Source organism: Thunnus thynnus, chromosome 10 (assembly GCF_963924715.1).
Source record: "Thunnus thynnus chromosome 10, fThuThy2.1, whole genome shotgun sequence".
Lineage (NCBI taxonomy): Eukaryota > Metazoa > Chordata > Actinopteri > Scombriformes > Scombridae > Thunnus > Thunnus thynnus.
In genome coordinates, this window is record NC_089526.1 from 30,521,459 (window position 1) to 30,540,261 (window position 18,803).

Genomic DNA, 18,803 nt, shown 5'->3' on the forward strand with positions numbered 1-18,803 from the left:
CACTCTGCAGTCTTCAGTCGGTGGTGCTAAAAGGTCCTGGGTAAAGGACATCAGTGGTTTATTATTTTTGTAGTTTTGGCAATCATTTCTATCAGTTATGATAACACTGTATGTAGCAAAGTAATTGCTGAAATCTGGGAACATGGCGATGTTGCTACCACAAAGTAGATCAAGCGTGGAAGCAGAGAAATGCCCCCAAGGATTTGAATTTTATAAGTAACTGAATACCTAATTGTGTAATTAATCATTATTGAATATTGACTGTTAGAATTTACTGTAAATAACACAAAATCTATCACATAGGAAAATTTAACTATCTAAATTTATTATCTTAAACTGCCCCATTGTTGAAATATCCAGTAGATATACTTCACAAATTTTTTTTTTTAAATTATTGTTCAGTGTTCACAAATTCAAAAAGATAAGTGTTGGATTCAAAAAAGATTAAATTGGTCATTTTCGTATGTACATAAAAATTCAAGGTCAAGTCAGAAATCAAATTGATCGATGAGATTAAGACACCAGAGTTCAAGATGAAAAATTCAAACTTGAAGGATAAACAATCGAGCCTGAATGGAATCAGTCAGACCTCTGCTGTCATCCAGGAAAGAGATGTTCAGATGAGCAACTGGAAACACTTTTCCCACAATATTCTATCTGAATTTGTGATTGAAAATTAGTGAAAAGCTTTTCAAACTGCAAAACTTGAAATTACCCTCTGAAAATGAGCATAATTCAAACCACATAAATTCAGACAGATGGTTTTTTGTTGTATTTAAATTTCAACATTAAGTATTTAATAGTGGTTAAATTTGACAACCAGTGTTGAAAAAAAGGTAATAATTTCTCAAAAATTGCTGAACTCAATTTGTCAGTCTCTCCCTCTATGGAAAAAAAAATCCTCAGTATTGACGACCTGCCTTCAGTAAGTCTATTAAAAGTTAAATGTACTCAATGTCAAACAGAGCTGTAGAGCAGCTTTACTGTTCCTTAACGTTCTATTTTCACTTTCAAAGCCTCTATTTCTTTGTAAAAGTCAAATCAAGGTTATTTAAGGAGGATTTGACAGATCTCAATAAACTGAACATGGAGGACACTGCAGATGAAGCAAACAAGAGAAAACATTTCTGAGAATTATTGCTTTATAAAGATGGGTTGGGGCACGAAATGGGCACCTGAATACGTCTGTGTCTTATTAGTGCTTCTGCAGAAATGCTTGTAGATCTACAGAGAAAAAAAAAGAGATAAGACCCTATATAGGCTGCGCTGTCATTCTTGTAAAGTCAAAAAAGGGACAAAAGTGCAAATAAACTAATAACTCATAACTTAAAAGCATAAAATATCAACTTAACAATTAGACAAAAAGACATACACACAGGATTAAATCATAACCAAGGCAAAAGAATAAAATCACAAATAAAAGCACAAGAGTAAAAATCAAGATATGAATCCAGACATTCAGTGACAAACAGTTTTTAAGCAAAAACATGTGATTTAGAACACTTGAATGTTCACTCCTTGATAAATACATACCTTTAACTGTGAAAGACATATATGATTTATTTATTACCTACGTCACCCTTTTGCGAAGAATGTATAAGATAAACATCATCCTCACCTTGAGAACACATTGTTCTTTGATTTCTTCTGTTAAATGAATTCAGCCGGTGTACGCCTATATTGCCTTGTTTCGGGGCGAGTCATCATTCCAAAGGTGTCTGCTAAGCACAATATTGTGATGAATGGAACGCAGATGAAACCAGCAGGAGAGCTGTCGGGCCTGTCAGAGAGAAGCACGAACGCTGCCAGATGCCGAGCAGGTTTTCACCCCAGATGGGATCCAATCAAGGGCCATCACACACAGACAGACAGACAGACAGAGAGATAGTATGGAGGTGTCAGTTTGCCAGAAGATGAACCCAAAGAAACTGATAGATTATCTGTAACACATTCTTAGACTTTAATAATACATTTGAATAAAATGTAAAATGAATTAGAAAAGGATCAAATAATTTATGTTCCTTGCTTGGATGCTGTGGGACTGGAAGAAAAAAATCGATTTAAATGGTTTTAGAGCTCAAATTAGCTTCTGTAGATACAGTTGACTGCATTTTCAAAATGCTCATTCACTATTTGATACAAGGTTGTACTTTTCTATAAAAATTTAGTTCCATTTCCACGAGGCAGAAGAAATAAATAAAAATTAGAAGAACGAAGTAGAAAATTCATGTTAAATATACAATCCCTCATCCAAAGCGCTTCTTGCATTCAGAATTTAATACCTTTGACTCAAATGCATCACCAAACAAGAACATTTACACTGGAGGATTCTGAAAAACCAAGGATTTCATTCAATTACAGCTTTTTGTAAATCATATTGCCATCATCTTAAATTTTATTTTTATTCTACAATATCTGCACATTGCTACTGTGGCATGGTTAACTATGGTTAAGGGGGTTGGCGTTAAGGCATTGGTAAATGCTTGTAGGATGGTCGAACAGCGTCTCCTCCCCTCACACCTTTCCAAGGTCAGAATAGAGGTTCAACCATCCACCACTCCGCACTCCACACCTTTAGTTTTCATCTCACTATACAAAGGGAACATTACGTCCTTCACTGGCACTAAACGTTGGCACTGGAGGTAAATCATGACTTGCAGAATCATTCAGTATGATTAGTAGAATAATTCCCAATATACTCTCTGACATTACTCACAATGCTAATCTTAACACAGGTCCTGCCAGGTTATCATAAATATCAAACAGACAAGATATGAGCTTTTCTTACAAAATCAGCTGTTAGCAACTTGCAACAATGCACAGCCAAAACCTGCCAAAATCATCAAGAGCGTTGAAGATTAAATTGAGATGAGCAAAGAGATCTACCTGACTCACAGGTTCAGCATGTGGAGGCTGCTTGGAGATTTGTAGACCAGGAGGAGATCAATTCTGACATTTAGAGGAAGTCAAAGGAGACACTGGAGCTCTGGAGTAATATGGTTGGATTTTTTTTTAGGAGGGATGAGTTTTGAGAAAGGCCAGTCAAGGCTCTCTATGATAGTTCTTCCTGCAACAGATGGAAGCATTCAGTCAGAAACTACCACATTTTGATATGTACTGTATGTATTATAATGTGAAAGCTTTGCTGTGAGACATACACACAACTAGATCTCAACAGATTCAGAGTGAGCAGCTGAATACAAGACTTGCTGACCAAAAAAAAAAAAGAACTTCCTAGATTTGTTGGATCATCAAACACAATGGAAATTCATGAAAGCCTTTAAATAAGCCATTGCCCAAAAGCTTCCAAATCCTTGACTGCTTTCACCTTTTCTGAAAATGATTCATTTCTTCAAATAACTCACTTTAACTGAGCCTCTCTCTCAATTTCCATCTTCACCTTACACACACACACACACACACACACACACACACACACACACACACACACACACACACACACACACACACACACACAGCCTTTTCCAGCTCATAATCCCTCAGACTAGTTTTGATTGTTACTTAAATCTTTGTGCCCCCTCCCTCCGCCCCCAGAAAAACTCCCAAACCTTTGGCTCTGAAATGATCCAAATTGTGAGGTCAGTGGCTGGGTGGGTTTTCTTTTTTCCCCCACGTTCTGCACCTCTTTTCCTTCTTCCTTGCTGAAGTGTTTCTATCCATTATGCGCAGTGACATTCTTTGTCTGAAGGACACTGGCTTTCCGCCAAGAGCTTCCGCTGGGCCGGCCCAGCCGTTTAATTGAAACCGTAAAAGAACTTTCTTTTGGCACAAAAGCCCTTATGTGGGCTTTGTCGCAATTAGATTGACCAGAAAGGCCAGCGAACCTGATAAAAAGGGATTAGGAGAAATGTATTGCTGGGATATTATGTTGAGTGTGACACGGCAGCTTGTGGAGGAATTAGTAAAGGCCTGACCCGTCCTGGACTGGTCAGGCAGAAGGACAAACCAGTGATTAATGGAGTGGTCAAAGGCTACGCTTAAAACACAATTTCACAACAAGAGCTGTGGAACATTGTGAACACTGGTCCAACTCAGCAGCACAAGTGGTACAGTAAAGTACATCGCTCACCTACAGTCACACACAGCACTCTGAAACAGCCGGGTGGAACTTCATTATATGAAGTCACCCACTGTGAAGGTGCAGAGTTTACTCAACAAAGCTGCCCGCCAGACACAGAGCAGGAAGTGTGCCTGGACTTGTAGTTCTCTCCGGACAAACTAGACAGATTTGAAATGTTTTAAATCGTAGTTGGCTCATTGATCTTTAATTACAGCTCTTGGTTTGCCTTAGGGCTACGTAATTGCCAGCATAGATCCAAACAAATAACTTGTAACAGCACAATAACATGATTAATGTCATCATTAGAATGATAGAGGAGGAGTTAGACTGGTTTTATGGTGCTTTTTATATCAGGTTGAGTCGGGATTACAGGAAATACTATTAACTAAGTATTGAATACCAGTGAAGGAACATAACAAGGTACATTTATGCAAGTTCTACACAGATGTAGAATTTTTAGGAAGTGTTTTCTTTCATTAGTCTTTCTGAAAAAGTGAAACATGCTGCTAGGTTTACTGTCCATATTCTACATTTACATTTATTCATTTGGAAGACGCTGTTGTCCAAGTGACATAAAATGAGGTCCAATGCAAGCCACAGAGAAACCTTCAAGAATAAATGCTTCAACACTCAGGTCCATGTTCCACCTGACACAAGAGACACAAGGTTGCAGGTGCTTTAATATAACATATAAAAAAATAGTAAATGACAAAATATTTATTTTATTTTGTTTTTGGAGAAAGATAGAGAAGGATGGGGAGATTGAGAGACAAAGAGCATATACTCTTGGAAGAGGTTAGTTGGTCATGATGAAGAGTTCATGCAGACTTCAGCTCTTGCTATTAGAATTCAAACCTGCCATGATTTTAATGAGGGTAAACAATTATTAATTCTTTAGCATGCAAAAAACTACAGCTCCCATGAAGTCTTACCAACATGTCAGTACACACAATATGTCAGGTAACTGTTGGTTTTTCCTGTATAAATATCCACCAACTCTCTTCTGTCATCCAACATCCGCTGTTGAAAAAACTATTGTTACAGCCATGTCTGTACCTCCTCTGTTGAGCTGGTGACATTTAACTGACAATGGTCTTGGGCTTGTGTTTGTTAATGGTTACAGACATTTTTTTTTTTTTTTTTTAAATTCAACATCCTAATAAAGAGTAAACTGCACAACATACTATTGAGCAAAATTATTTTCTAAGGCCGAATTTTTAGTCATTTGCATTTTTTCAAATGTGAGAGTCAGTTTTCTCACTTATGGAACAAAACTCAGATGTTTCAGCCTTATTTTGGCTTTTTACACTTAAATATTTCCATTGAATTTTAGTACTTTATACTTTTACTCCATAACATTTTAGAAGGAAATATCGCACATTTATCAGTTACAATTACTAGTTTCTTTACAGAACTTTATTGACATATGATCAGCTAATAAAGTATGATACATTGTATAGAAATTGTCAAATAACACTTTTATTTTTAAATTGGCACCAGCTATGGCTAGGCTGGTTTTCCATGCCAATAGTAGTTCTATTGGCGTGGAATGGGTTTCCAGAATGTATTGCTGGACCTGTTGTAGACCACTAACCAGACATTTTTTATCGTCATGTCAGGCATTTTAGTGCCATTAAACGGGACATTTTTACCGCATTTTACTGTTTTAACCCAAACCATGATCTTTCTCTAACCCTAACCAAGTGGTTTTTTGCCTAAACCTAACCCATTTTCACCCAAACCATGGGAAGGATTGGCATAACCTGCAAGCAAAATGAAAAAATATTCTCCCATTTTGAAACAATTTGATTCTGATCACTTAATCAATCATTACCAATGCGCATGCGCAATAATTCTGTACCAACAATAAACAAACTATTGGCATGGAGGAATCCGTACCAATAGCCACTGCCTTTTAAATCAGTAACATTTTTAATTCAGGATTTTTTGATGAATGATTTTTGCATTGTGGAATTGTGGCTACTAAAGGACATAAAGAACACTTCCTCCACCGTTGCCAAAGCTGTTGTCTATCTCTAACCAAATCTATGTATCAGTTTACACTTTTATCTTCAATTTCCTAGAATGACTCAAAATAAAGAATTCTATTATCTAAATGGTGTTATTTTGCTTGTGGATATCTGATATCATTCACTGAGTTCATAGATCTCATCAGCTTGCCTCCAACAGATACAATCTTTACCACAATACTTCTATTGATAATTCCAGCGAACAGACCAGTTTATATAAAAATCAACCCATTAGAGAATCTGCTTACTGACATGTTACACTGAAACACTGCTTGAAGATCATTTTACTGTAAACCTACTTCACCATGACATGATTTCAGCTTTCATGCACAGTGGGCTGCTTCAAGGTGGATTAAGGCTTGCCGCTGTGAAACCAAAGTTATTCTCAGCTCCATCACGGCCCTGTCCTCAATACTAAAGCACTTTATAAATAGGCAACCAAATAGAGCACTGTTACGTCAGAGGACTGCCTTGTGTTTCACTGTGCAGTCACACTGCGTTTTTGTAAGAGGTTTGCTAAGATAATCACTGACTCTGTTTGGGATAATACAAGCACTTTACAGTTATGTTACTGAGTTTCATGTGATTTTTCATGGGTTTAATTTAGCAAATTTCAAACCTTCACATTTAATCACTGTATTTACTTGAAAGCTAATTATCCAGTTGTAAACACATTTTCCTGTTTCTGTCTTATTTGCTGCAGGTTAAGTCTTGGTGCGTGACCAGTTTGGCATCAGATAATCAGACTCAAAAGTGTGTGAACAGGGAAGAAAGCTGCTGTATGCAAACTGCCCTCCAGTGGACAGGCAGCGTGTACTGCACCCACGTAGCTTCTGTCCCAGTTAAACCTCCTCCACCACTGTTTCTTATCGTTAACCACCTTCACAATGACTGCAGTCATGTGTACAGTGGTAGCAGAGGAAATAAGTGCACTGCAAAGGAGAGGTGAGTATTCTCTGTCCACTACTTTAAATTCCAAAAAAGCCAGATCAATGGGCTCTATCTACATGATGAAAGCAGGCTAGACTCCATTTATTTCTGTGGCGCCATTGTGTCTGAAGCCCTCTTTGAACAAGTAAGTGTAACACTGTGGTGTCTCGTCAGTGGCTTGTTTCTGTCACCGCAGACAACTCACAGTGTGTCACTGAAGATGAGCTCCTGGACTGCAGCCTTCAGACTGTACTGTACTCCACTACTGTGTATGTGGGTGTGGAGGGTCAGCTGGTGTTGTGAATCAGGCCGCTGAAGTGTGAGACACGGCTTCTTCACAACACCAGGGTCCCTCCATACCACTTCCTGCTGGGATAGATGACACGTCTGCAGGTTTACAGTAATGTCTCCTTAAATAGATTACTAGTATGCATCAAATATATGCCAATTCAATAAATGCTGTAGTATAAACACAGAACAGAGTGTGTCCAAAGATGTTTAACTACCAATTTTTACTGTGCTATAATATTGTATGATGTAAATATTTGTCCTGGTCTGAATTCACTCCATCATTCAGCAAGTCTATTATTTGGTCCTAAAAACCTCATTTTCTTCCAATCTTCCAATGGAATGTTGTAATTGAATCTGTTGTCAGTACAGTTTCACTTGTTTCATAAACTTCCTAGAAATCAGAAGGGCTGCACTGAATGATTGTTTCCATTATGGATTAATCTGTCGATTGTTTCTACGATTGTTCGATTAGTTGTTCAGTCTATAAAATGTCAGAAAAAAGTGAAAAAAAAAAATCTCAATTTCCCTGAGTCCAGTCTGACACCTACAGATTGCTTGTCTGACCAGCAATCCAAAACCCAAACATATTTCATTTACAATGATATAAAAAGGAGAAAAACAGTAAATCATCACATTGGAAAAACTGCAACTAGCAAATATCATTATTTAATGATCAATCAAATCAAGAATAAGACAGATAGATGCACAAGAATCAACTATAAATATTCTTAATTCTAGAAAATAACTGAAACAAATGGGTTTGTATTGGAAAATTGTGAAATAACCTCACCCCATCAGGAAGGCTTTTTCACTTATTTTAAGAAAACACATTGTTTTAGTTTTTATCAATAGACAAAATTATATTTTTCAGTGTAGTCTGGTCTGTTTAAATAAGTGAAACAATTCTGGCAGAATGGTGAGATGATTTCATGTAGATGTTTGGGTCCCTGTACTCTCCGTCCAAAGCTGTGTTCAATTTGTTGGATAATGGGATGCGTCTGTGTGGTATTTTGGTGACCAGCACAGAGCACACGGTGCACAGGTGGGAGGAAACGTGCAGACAGGTGGGAGGTTCATTCAAATGAAGCAGTGCAAAGACAGTTGTTGTCTGTTTCTGGCACAATATCAATCGGCTACTGCTTTGGTGATTTTATTAACAAGAGCAAACTAAATACTTGCTGCAAATGTGCTACATTAATGGATTGATGCTTGAAATATTAGTAAGGTATTTCAATTAAACACTCTCCAAACAAAATCAGCACAGAAAATAACATTTAATGTGGTTAAAGCAGCAAAATAGCAGGTGCACATGGAGACGTCCACACAGTCTATGCGCCCAAGACCTACCATGCTGCACTTGTGCACTTAAATTAGGGCCCTAAGTATATTGGCACGTCTGGCCGAGTGATGCTATCCAAGGTACTGAAAGGAGCATTGGGGGATTTAATTCTGGCGAGTGAAATTAACATTTAACCTTTTGTTTCTATCTATCTATCCATTCATCCATCCATTTCATATGTAGTAGAGGCAGATAATGTAGATATAGAGATAAAAAAAAAAACAAGTTGTTTTCTGCTTTTGGTTTAATTTGTATTCCTATTGCCAATTTGAAGACAAAAATGGGAAAAGCACATGGATTTCTGTTTTATTAATTCACATGAAAAACGAAAAAACAAAACAATTTGTTTATCCTGTTATCAAACAAGTTGAACACAGCTTTGGACGAAGTGTACGCGGACCTATTTGCCAACATTAAGTGAGTTATTTTCAGGATTTTCTATAACTGAAACTAGGACCACCTTATTCTGATTATTTAAAGGTACTGGCACTTGTTTCTAGAAAATTCATGAAACATACAAAATGAGATGAAGTGGGAGCATGTGGGATTATCTCACTAAAAGTGTAGACATTTTACTGATTTGAAGAAACATGCAGTTTTAGGGCCAAATATGAGACTGAATGACTTTCTTATTGAAACATTCACATTGAATACAGTCCACTGTTGGATGCATGGGAAAGCAAAGAATAGACATATTTGTCTGAATGGGACTTTGTCTGGGGTGTGAGTGCTCTAACATCAGACAATGGCTGGATTCTGTCCATACATACAGCATCTGCTGGCAGCAGCACGTCTGTCTGTACAGCCACTGTCCATCTAGACTTTCAGTTTTGGCTCTGAAATAAGTCTGAGTGTTTGAATAGTCAAATAAATGTCACGACTGCGAAAACATCTGTGTGTCTTTGTCTCCTTATTAATACTCCCTAAAGAACCTTCACATACTTTCTCACATAATAAAAAGAGTCCACACATTGTTGCGTTGTAAGGATTTTACTACATGACACACTCACACAAAGACACAGCACAGTACTGTCTGATATATGGACCATAAACAAATGCCACATATTCAAAGACAGTGATTGAAACAGCAAATTGAGCCAACTCCAGACACTTCGACCAATCAGAAGTAGTAGTAATATACTCTCTCACCATGTCAAAAATGATAGATAGATAGATAGATAGATAGATAGATAGATAGATAGATAGATAGATAGATAGATAGATAGATAGATAGATAGATAGATAGATAGAAATTCCATTTTCATTGCTTCTCTTTTTAAGTACATTCATGTGTTACAATATAGGTTTTGTTTTAAAATACTTGAATAAAACAGACACCGCAGGGCCAGAGAGACAGAGAGGAAGGGAGGTGAGATGCTGATAAATAAAGAGAAGAGGACAATGAATGTGACAGAGATAAAGACACAGAAAATACAAAACTTGGCTTGTGTCAGCAAGAGCTCATTGCAGCTGGAATGATTGAGAAGGTCATGTAATAATGCCACGAAAAATCACACACTGCTCTTCTTAATCTGAGCCACTTCATTCAGGTAGGCGATGAATAACTTGGTTCCCTCAATGTAATTGTACCTTGGAGAGAAAAAGACGAAGAAAGACATGAATGTGAGGTTAACATTCACACTGTCAATTGTTTAAATGTCAGTATGAATTGTTCATAGCAACAGATGGGCACATTATCACTTTTATTTGGAAGTAAGTACGTGGAAAATAAATCTAGTCCCCGGTCCTCTGCTGCTGTCTGCAGCTAGTAAATGGTAGCTTTCACCTGATAATCCAAAGAGCAAACACAATAACCTTGTACAGCCTTGTTTTTGTTAGTTTTAGCTGTCTGCTGTGTCCTTTACTCTCGACAGTCAAATTGGTCATGAGATGTGTGAAATCAAATGAGGCTTTTCATTTTAATACTCACAGCTTTCCTGCTGAAATAATAGTCAGGTGTCTCTATATTTTATCCTGGTATCTTGCAATTGTGTGTTTTTTACATGTGGTAAATGTTAGAGGCTGGATTATCTCTGCTTCTATCCTTCAAGCCAGCTTCTCTCTTGTGTGATGCTCTAATCTTTCCAACATCATCAATAGAAAATATGAACCATTCTCGTTGCTTTCTGTTCATGTAAATGGAATAAAAAGAATAAGTCATGTGAAAACAATAAAACAAAAGAGTGGAGTCAGACCTGCTGATTTTCTCATTCTGGGAGTGCAGCCCGTCGTCATAGCCACCGATGGGCATCATGATGATGCTTTTCCCAGTCACATCCTGGAAGGTTCTGGCGATAGGGATGGTCCCACCCTCACGGATCAGATCGGGATCCTTATCGAAAACTGGAGAAAGGCAGACATTTTATCTTAGAGAGTAATGGGCATGAACTCTCAGAATAAAACAGCTGGACATAGGTATTATGTCCATGTGAATCACTGTATGTATCACATCACTTAGGCAAGATTTCCTAAAACACTAGTGTGTGTGTATGCTTGGACACCATAGACAAGTACTTTTCCAACACACTTGCTAAGCACAGTACAAAGGATTAAAAGCAAAATCAACAGAAGGCATAAAAAAAGAAATATAAAAGCATTGTAAGAGTCATAAAAGAAAGGCCAAAAGCAATAATAAAAAGCAACACCATAAAACCACCCCCATATAAATTTGGTTTTAAGCCAGTGAACCTCCTCAGGCAGATTGATTCAAAATCTGCAAGCCCTCATGGCTGAGAAATAATCAAGTCTTGTTAAAAATAAAAAATAAAAAAAACATCCAGGAACCTGCCAAAGAATCTAAGGCTACGGGCTAACAAGAGGTTAAAAGGTCAGTGATGCAGCTTCATGTGGGCTTGAAACAGTAGAGTAAAGTCTGAAATCATTGCGGAAACAAGAAGATCAATGTCTTTTGTTCTAGTAAGAACACTGTACTTCTCTGTCTTTGAGCAAAAATGTTACAGGCTAGTCAAGAGTAAATAAAAGCATGGCGTTAAAATCATTATTTCCTTCTGGCTGTACATTAGCAGCTGTACATTAACCACATGATGGTGAGTCAATATACTGTAATGGTGGATGATTGAAAAAAGGACTATTTCTGATTTGGATTTATTTAATAGTGAAGCATCTGATTCGTATTGAAACATCTGTCTACAAGTTTAATATGGGAGACAGAATAACTTAAAATATAGATAATATCAAGTATGTTGGTGGTGTAAGGTCAGGTGGAAACGTGACTGGAGAACAACAAGCGTCATACAACTAATCATGTGGGACACAGCGTATAATATTTAATAAGAATGAGGATGACTTGCATATCTGATTGTTTAAGTACTGCTCATATACATGCAGTATGTGCACACATTTGTAATGTTTGGAGGTGGGGATTAACTAAAAGGTACTGCTACTGCTAGGGAGACTTTACTTTGCCTCCACTACATTTCGGAGAGAAATATAGTACACTAGAGATTCAACACAATTGTAATCTACCTGACAGTTGTGGTTGCAGCTAGTAAAATTTTATATTCATTATTTATTATATCTTATGAATATTATTTATATTCATAAAATACTCTAAGATAATAACATATTATTGTAGAAAATCTTGTTGAGCCAATATGTCAAATTTTCAGGACGTGAGAAGAACAGCATTGTTCAATGACGGTGCATTTTGACAGGAGCATTTAATCAGCAGCGACAATATGACTCATTTTTGTGCATTTCTTCTTTACTACTGCATATGCGTTTATGTAAGTTGTTGAGTAGTGTTGGTTGAGTATTTTGTGTATTTTTGTAATTTGTTAAACTGATCACAACAACATAACTTTCTGGGTAATGATATGTGTTGTACCTCTCTTGACAGCAGCCTTGCCAGCTTCATAAAGAGGTTGCTGAATGTCAGCTAGCCAAGGCTTGGCCCCAATCACCATGGTGACCTTCAGCTTGTTTGGACTCTTCCTCTTGGCAAACACTGAGTGAAGATAGTCTGTCACCTAAAGCAATGTACCAAGAAGATAAGAGTAGACAGTCCATAGGAAGAAATTATTAGCTTATATAAAAGACAGGTGATTTTTTTTTTCAAAGCAGAGCTTTCACATCCTGTTTTACCTGTTTTTTGACCATAGCAGGGTCCATGTTGGGGACTTGTCTAATGGAGAACTTAGCAATAACCTTAGCAGGGATCACAGTCTTAGTGCCGGGGTCGGAGAAGGCCCCCTCGATGCCATGGATGGTGACAGTGGGGTAGCGCCACATGTGAGCCAACAAGTCCACCTACAGGAAACACCACAGATAGAAAATCAGCTGTCTTGTTGCATCCACCTTGCCTTACATTTCATTATTATGATTCTTTTCACGATTATACTCTCACCTTGTTGCTGTACATGAGCTGGCTCACACCAATCTCATTCTTGAAGTGGTCTAGGTCAAACTGGATGTCCTGATACATTTTCCATTCCTCATCAGAGAGGGGAGCCACGGCCTCCCTGATCCCAGGAATCAGGATCTTACCGCTGGGGCTGATCAGTGTGTCTGAAGAGAGGAGTTACAGATACAAGCCACCAATGTTATTTTTTAATGGGCCTCAGGTCACTCTTTCTAGAGGTCGCAGTGCAGGGTCAGGTACATAATAGATATGTGAGAGTAGTTTGATAAAATGCAAATTTGTTTAGGAATATGCAACTAAATTGAAATGATATGATGATGATAATAATAAGCGAGTGAGTGAGTGAACTTGTACTAGCTAAGAATGCACTCACCAAGAATGCCAATGATGTCAGTCATTGGTTCTACCACAGTACCTCCATAGACACCAGAATGTAAGTCCTGCTTAGGTCCTTCAACCTGCAAACACACCAGAGGAAACCATCTACATGAAACCGCCTATAAGAGCACACTGAGTGTGTATAAGTTAAAATTAAGGCACAACTTGTTTGATTTTTGATTCTTCTTTTTTTGGGGGGGGGGTTGCATATGTGTTCTGATACACAACCTCAGCAAAGAAGTAGCAGTTGCCCCTGGTGCCATAGGTGAGGGCAGGCTGTCTGCTGAGCCAGCTGCAGTCTGAGATGACGATGTAATCCACATCAGAAAAGAAGGTGTCTCTCTGGGCCAGGATCATGGCGTCCAGGCCGTTGGAGCCTGTCTCCTCCATGCCCTCCAGGACAAACTTTACATTCACTGGCAGCTCCTGGTGGACAAGAAAGAACAAGAGCTCTATTCCATTAGATCTGTTTGGCAGTAAGAGACAGTGACAACAAGTAGCTGCGATAGAGAATCTCATCTGAAAAGCAGCATATTTTTGGACTGACAAGCATGCCTTTTTGAAACTGTAATGGTGTTTCAACAGGCTTTGCGCACTCAAGAATCATGAGCCATTAGCTGCGTCTGAGGCTAGTCTTATCAACACCAACATAATTCCTTTTCCCTTAATGCACCCAGCATCTGGCCGAGGCCTTTTGATATGCATATTCAACTGTTTTTTCACAAGACAAAGTGGCTGTGAGGATGGCGGGAACAGGCTGCTGCAGTGACTTTGCAAAAACGGCAGTGACTTTGCAAATCAGTTTGGCTGAATCTCAGCTCTTCTCTCTCGCTTGCCTGAGGGCACCCAGTTGTTCCTGCTAAATCTGTAGAGTATTTTACTCAACTAAAACAGTCTGCTCAAATAAATGGCAGCTATCTTTTGGGTGAAGCATCTCTCTATGTTTCCCCTCTATATATTTAAAGCATTTTCAAGACCAAGATGATTTGGAAATAAATGCTCTCATCTGTCCTTTGGTGTAATTTAAGGTCTACGTTTTGCTTCCCTTACACTCCCTTATACACTTGATTTTATTCATCTGTGGCATGAAAATATATCCAATATAACAGTGGTATTGTGGACATTCTCTCACCATGTTGAGGCTCTGGTAAGCCTCCACAGCATGGATCCAGGCTAAAACTGGAGCTTTGTTGTCTGACGCTCCTCTTCCATACAGGTTCCCTAAAGGTACAATGACACAAGAATAATTATATTTATCTTACAGATATAGCCTTCACAGTGGACTCACTTTTTAAAATAATTACTGTACGGCTGCTATAGTGTGTCTATAAATCAGAGTAGGGCAGAGGTTATGTTACTATGGATCTAATGTAATGCACCCAGCTAGTGGGTTTTAAAGGACTAGTGTGTAAGATTTAGTGGCATCTAGTGGTGAGGTTGCAGACTGCAACCAACTGAATACCCCTCCCCTCCCCTTCCAAGCATGTAAGAGAACCTACTGTGGCTGCAAAACTCACAAAAAATGCAAAAGTCCCTCTCTAGAGCCAGTGTTTGGTTTGTCTGTTCTGGGCTACTGCAGAAACATGGCAGTGCAACACGGTTGGCTCTCTGGAAGGGGAACCACTCTCTATGCTCTCTATGCTCACTATAGAGGGCTCATTCCAAGGAAATGGAAACATAAAGATTCTTATTTCAACAGGATTATACACTAATTAAAGCACACTTATGAATATTACATTCCATTTCTGCCAAGTCTGTTCTGCTAGATGCCACTAAATTTTACACACTGCTCCTTTAAGACCAATGTACCTCTGTGGGTTAAGCACATAATGTGAAACCAAGAACCAGAGTTGACTGCACTGTAACTGCATGTTTATCATTTTTTGCCTGTGCAAATGTGCATGTGATCATGGGCTCCTGTTCACCTGATATAACAGAGACTTTGCAGAGGTTCCTGCAAGGCTGCAGCATAAACAGCATGACAGGCATGCTGTGGCATTTCATTTTTTGTACGCCGTTTATTCACTCACTCAATTGTTCAGTAGCATTATTGTAAACTATATATCCACTGAATGGTGTAATCTGGTCCTGCAACTGGCTGGATTAGACATTTCATAGTTTAGATGAGTTTGACCGTTTAACCATCACTTGAGTGTTTAAAGGCGGTTTTACTGTCTTTTCAACTCTGCTAATAATCAAACTGGAGGGAAACATTATATATTTCCATTTTTCACATGATAATGATAAACATTTGCACAAAATATCAGTAGAGGCCCTTCAAGCACACCAGTCAAACCCTCATTGCTGTGATCAACACTGAGTACAACACTAAGCTTATACTGGAGGTATTAAAAGCTGTTACCATTGATTTCAGTCAGGTTGTAGGGATCTGTTGCCCAGCCGTCCTCTAGCTTTGCTGGCTGGACGTCCACATGACCATAGACACACAGTGTGTGTTTGTTGGGGTCACTGCCAAACTGAGCTGTCACCACTTTAGGCAACGCTAACATCTGCCCGTCAGGAAGCTGCAGACACCAAAGGAGAGTTAACATCAGTCTGAACTGTTGTGCTGTTAAATATCTTTGTATCTTCTATTTGTCTGTCATTTGGATTTTAAAGTTTCTCAACTTCTGTGAAACCATAAAGCACAGCGAAGTCCAGTGCCAAATTAGCTATACACTCTGCACAATCTCAATCTGTGTGTATATTTTTTAAATATCAATGATCTACAGAGTGTGTAACAGCATACAATAATTTTACAGGCATAGAGAAGTGTATTTCAGAAGTTCTGCTCTCTGAAATACACTTCGATATAGTTTGATGTCAAAAGGTCGTCAGCTATTGTTTTAACCTTTCGCTGAGACAATAAAATGCAATAACAGTTCACACAATGTTTGTCCTAATTACTGGTAAGAAACTCAGGATGCTGACCCCTAGTTTGACCTCAAATACACTTTAAATTTAATGAGTGTGGAAAGCAGCTTTGATGTGTTTCAGTCAGTAATGAGGAGGCTGAGTTCGTCCCAACCGCTCCGCAGTCTTTTTGAAGTTAGCAGCTCATTTGCCACTGTCACCCTCCCTGATGAGCCAACCTCTCTGTTTGAAATACATCATATTTACTGACCAATTAGGGTGATGATTATATACAAAGCTCTAATATGTCAGTATTGCAGCATTTATGAAAGGCTGGGAGAGACGGCTCTGTCACTGACTTCTTGTTCTCCGATGTCCACCAGCTCTACGTTTCCTCCCATCAGCCTCAGTTTCTGAGCCACCATCTCCATCATGCGGTGTAAGTCCGGTCTCTTCAAGACATTGCTGGAGTCGCTTTCGATTGCAATCCAGTCCCGTAGAGCCTAACACACACACACACACACACACACACACACACACCATTCAAAACATAATGTCACTGTTATTAAACTCAATCTAATCCATCTTCTGTATTGTAAAATATACTGAAGCATTACTGCTGCAGTAGGGCACAATAAAGAACTTTGTTTTCCTGCACAGTGGAAATGTGAAAGTGATATTAAAATTGATTACTCTTGCATTGAACATTTAGGAGTTATGTTCCCCCACCACTGTTGACTAATCATATTAATAAACCTACAGTTACAAATAGTCACAAATGAGTGTTAAGGATTTAAGGATTTCCATTTTGCATCAACTTTGTTTATGTCACATAACCAAGTGGTTTAGATTTCCCAAATGTCTAATAGCCATAATCCACAAAACCCACACAATGTGTGCAAACTTTTAAGGGAATTTATCAACTTTGTTGGAGAAATTAAAGACTGGAAAGTTAAAAACTTCACCTTGTGTCCAAAAGTACTGACATGAATTGATTTCTGCTACGCACTGGGAACAAAGTTTTAACAACCTGAAATGTCAGACCAATTAGGAGAAGTCTTCTGCTTCAATATCTTGAAACACAGCAAATGTGAGTGTTGAATAATATCTTCTTGATACCATATATATCAACTGTATTTACAAGTCTTGTAATGACCTGGTTCTGTTTATCGTTGCAAATAACACAGTTCCTATTTTGTTTAATTAATTTTTAATCTAACTTTGTGCGAGGAACAGAATAATTTTTTAACAAAAAAACTGACAGAAAAACATTGCACATGAAAACAAGTTAACCCTGTACTTGCTGCACATTGGTTTACCATAATTACTATATTTTAGCTTGCTTTACTCATTTATTTTGTGTAATTAATGTGTACAAGACACAGTGGCTAAAACTTGAAGTTGCTTGACAAAAATACATCATAAATATAATAAATAAAAAAGCTAGACTCCAGCATGTCCTGTGCATGGGTACTTGAAAGTGATGCTAAAAGAAAAAAAAACATCATACCTCTACATAGTCCTCTTGATGGCTGTCAACATACTGCGCCAGCTCCGTATACTGGAAAGCATGGATGCTGGAAATGACCAGCAGGATGGAGGGCAGCACCGGAAGATTCATCTTTTGAAAGAGTTGGATTTGTGCAGGTTTTAATGAAAAAGGTTTTCATACTGCAGGAGGCTATTACTTATGGTTTCCATTTTAAGAATACTCCCAGTGCTGCAGCCAAGATTTCAGAAATACTGAGGAGTCCAAATTCCCCCAGTCACACACCAACCACCTAAGAAATTTTTGACTAGCCAGCAAAGAAAGCCTGAAAATTGTTTTTCTTTTAGTTCATTCATTTATTTAACTGTTAATTTATATCTTCAGTCTTAATGCTGTTTCAAAGACTTTCAAATTAAAATTCTTCAAATTCTGCCAGAATATAATTCTCATAGAGAAATACTGAATACCTTATGATAGTTTTGGTCTAAAAAAGTCAAATTTATAATATTTAGTCTAATCAGAAACAGCCGTCAAAAATCAGCAAGCACTATTTATGTGTAATTATGGGATGTAAACACCCCTCCCTACCCCCAAATAATTGCAATCCATAAAATTGAACACACATCAACAGAGAATCCAGTATATCACACTCACCTGGGAATCTTTTCAAAGTGGATGACCTTTTGTCCTTCTCTCTGCTGGTGTTGTGTGTGACCGTCTCCTCAGGCAGTGGACTGTGGCCCCGTGTTGCTGCCTGGACATTTATATACCCTCCCTCCATATCACACTCCTACTGAGCCCCGGGGTCACACAGTCAAACATTTCCTGACACAGTGCCAAGGCAGCTGACATATTAAATTTTTCTTGCTGACAGGCATAAGAATTGCACTCAATCTATTGATCCTGCTCCAAGAATTCACACCGGGGTACAACAGGAACAAAAGCAGCATGTTGAAATGAACACATTCCTGTTGTTTGTGTTTTGGAATTTCCAAGCAAACCCCCAGTTACACAAAGGTAGAGTGGCTTTT

The 18,803-nt window shown here is 38.3% G+C and overlaps 1 protein-coding gene across 1 annotated transcript; it reads right to left on the reverse strand.

Moving 5' to 3' along the window:
• Positions 1-9,642: 9,642 nt before the first annotated feature.
• On the reverse strand, positions 9,643-18,499 carry cndp1 (carnosine dipeptidase 1). Its single transcript, XM_067602472.1, has 12 exons — positions 18,427-18,499; positions 17,794-17,904; positions 16,643-16,786; positions 15,793-15,955; positions 14,563-14,651; positions 13,659-13,856; positions 13,426-13,510; positions 13,038-13,198; positions 12,776-12,940; positions 12,519-12,660; positions 10,867-11,014; positions 9,643-10,261 (listed from the first exon to the last, which is right to left on the reverse strand). Exons 2-12 carry the CDS (start codon positions 17,902-17,904, stop codon positions 10,183-10,185), a joined length of 1,485 nt encoding a protein of 494 aa, XP_067458573.1. The 5' UTR covers positions 18,427-18,499; the 3' UTR covers positions 9,643-10,182.
• Positions 18,500-18,803: the final 304 nt, after the last annotated feature.

Excerpts from the sequence above, each read along its gene's own strand:
- cndp1 (XM_067602472.1), bottom strand. The coding sequence starts at position 17,904 with ATGAATCTTCCGGTGCTGCCCTCCATCCTGCTGGTCATTTCCAGCATC. Across the intron at positions 12,941-13,037 it reads AGCTCATGTACAGCAACAAG|GTGGACTTGTTGGCTCACAT; the intron begins GTGAGAGTATAA and ends TGTTTCCTGTAG. Across the intron at positions 11,015-12,518 it reads CAAGGCTGCTGTCAAGAGAG|TTTTCGATAAGGATCCCGAT; the intron begins GTACAACACATA and ends GCCTTTCTCCAG.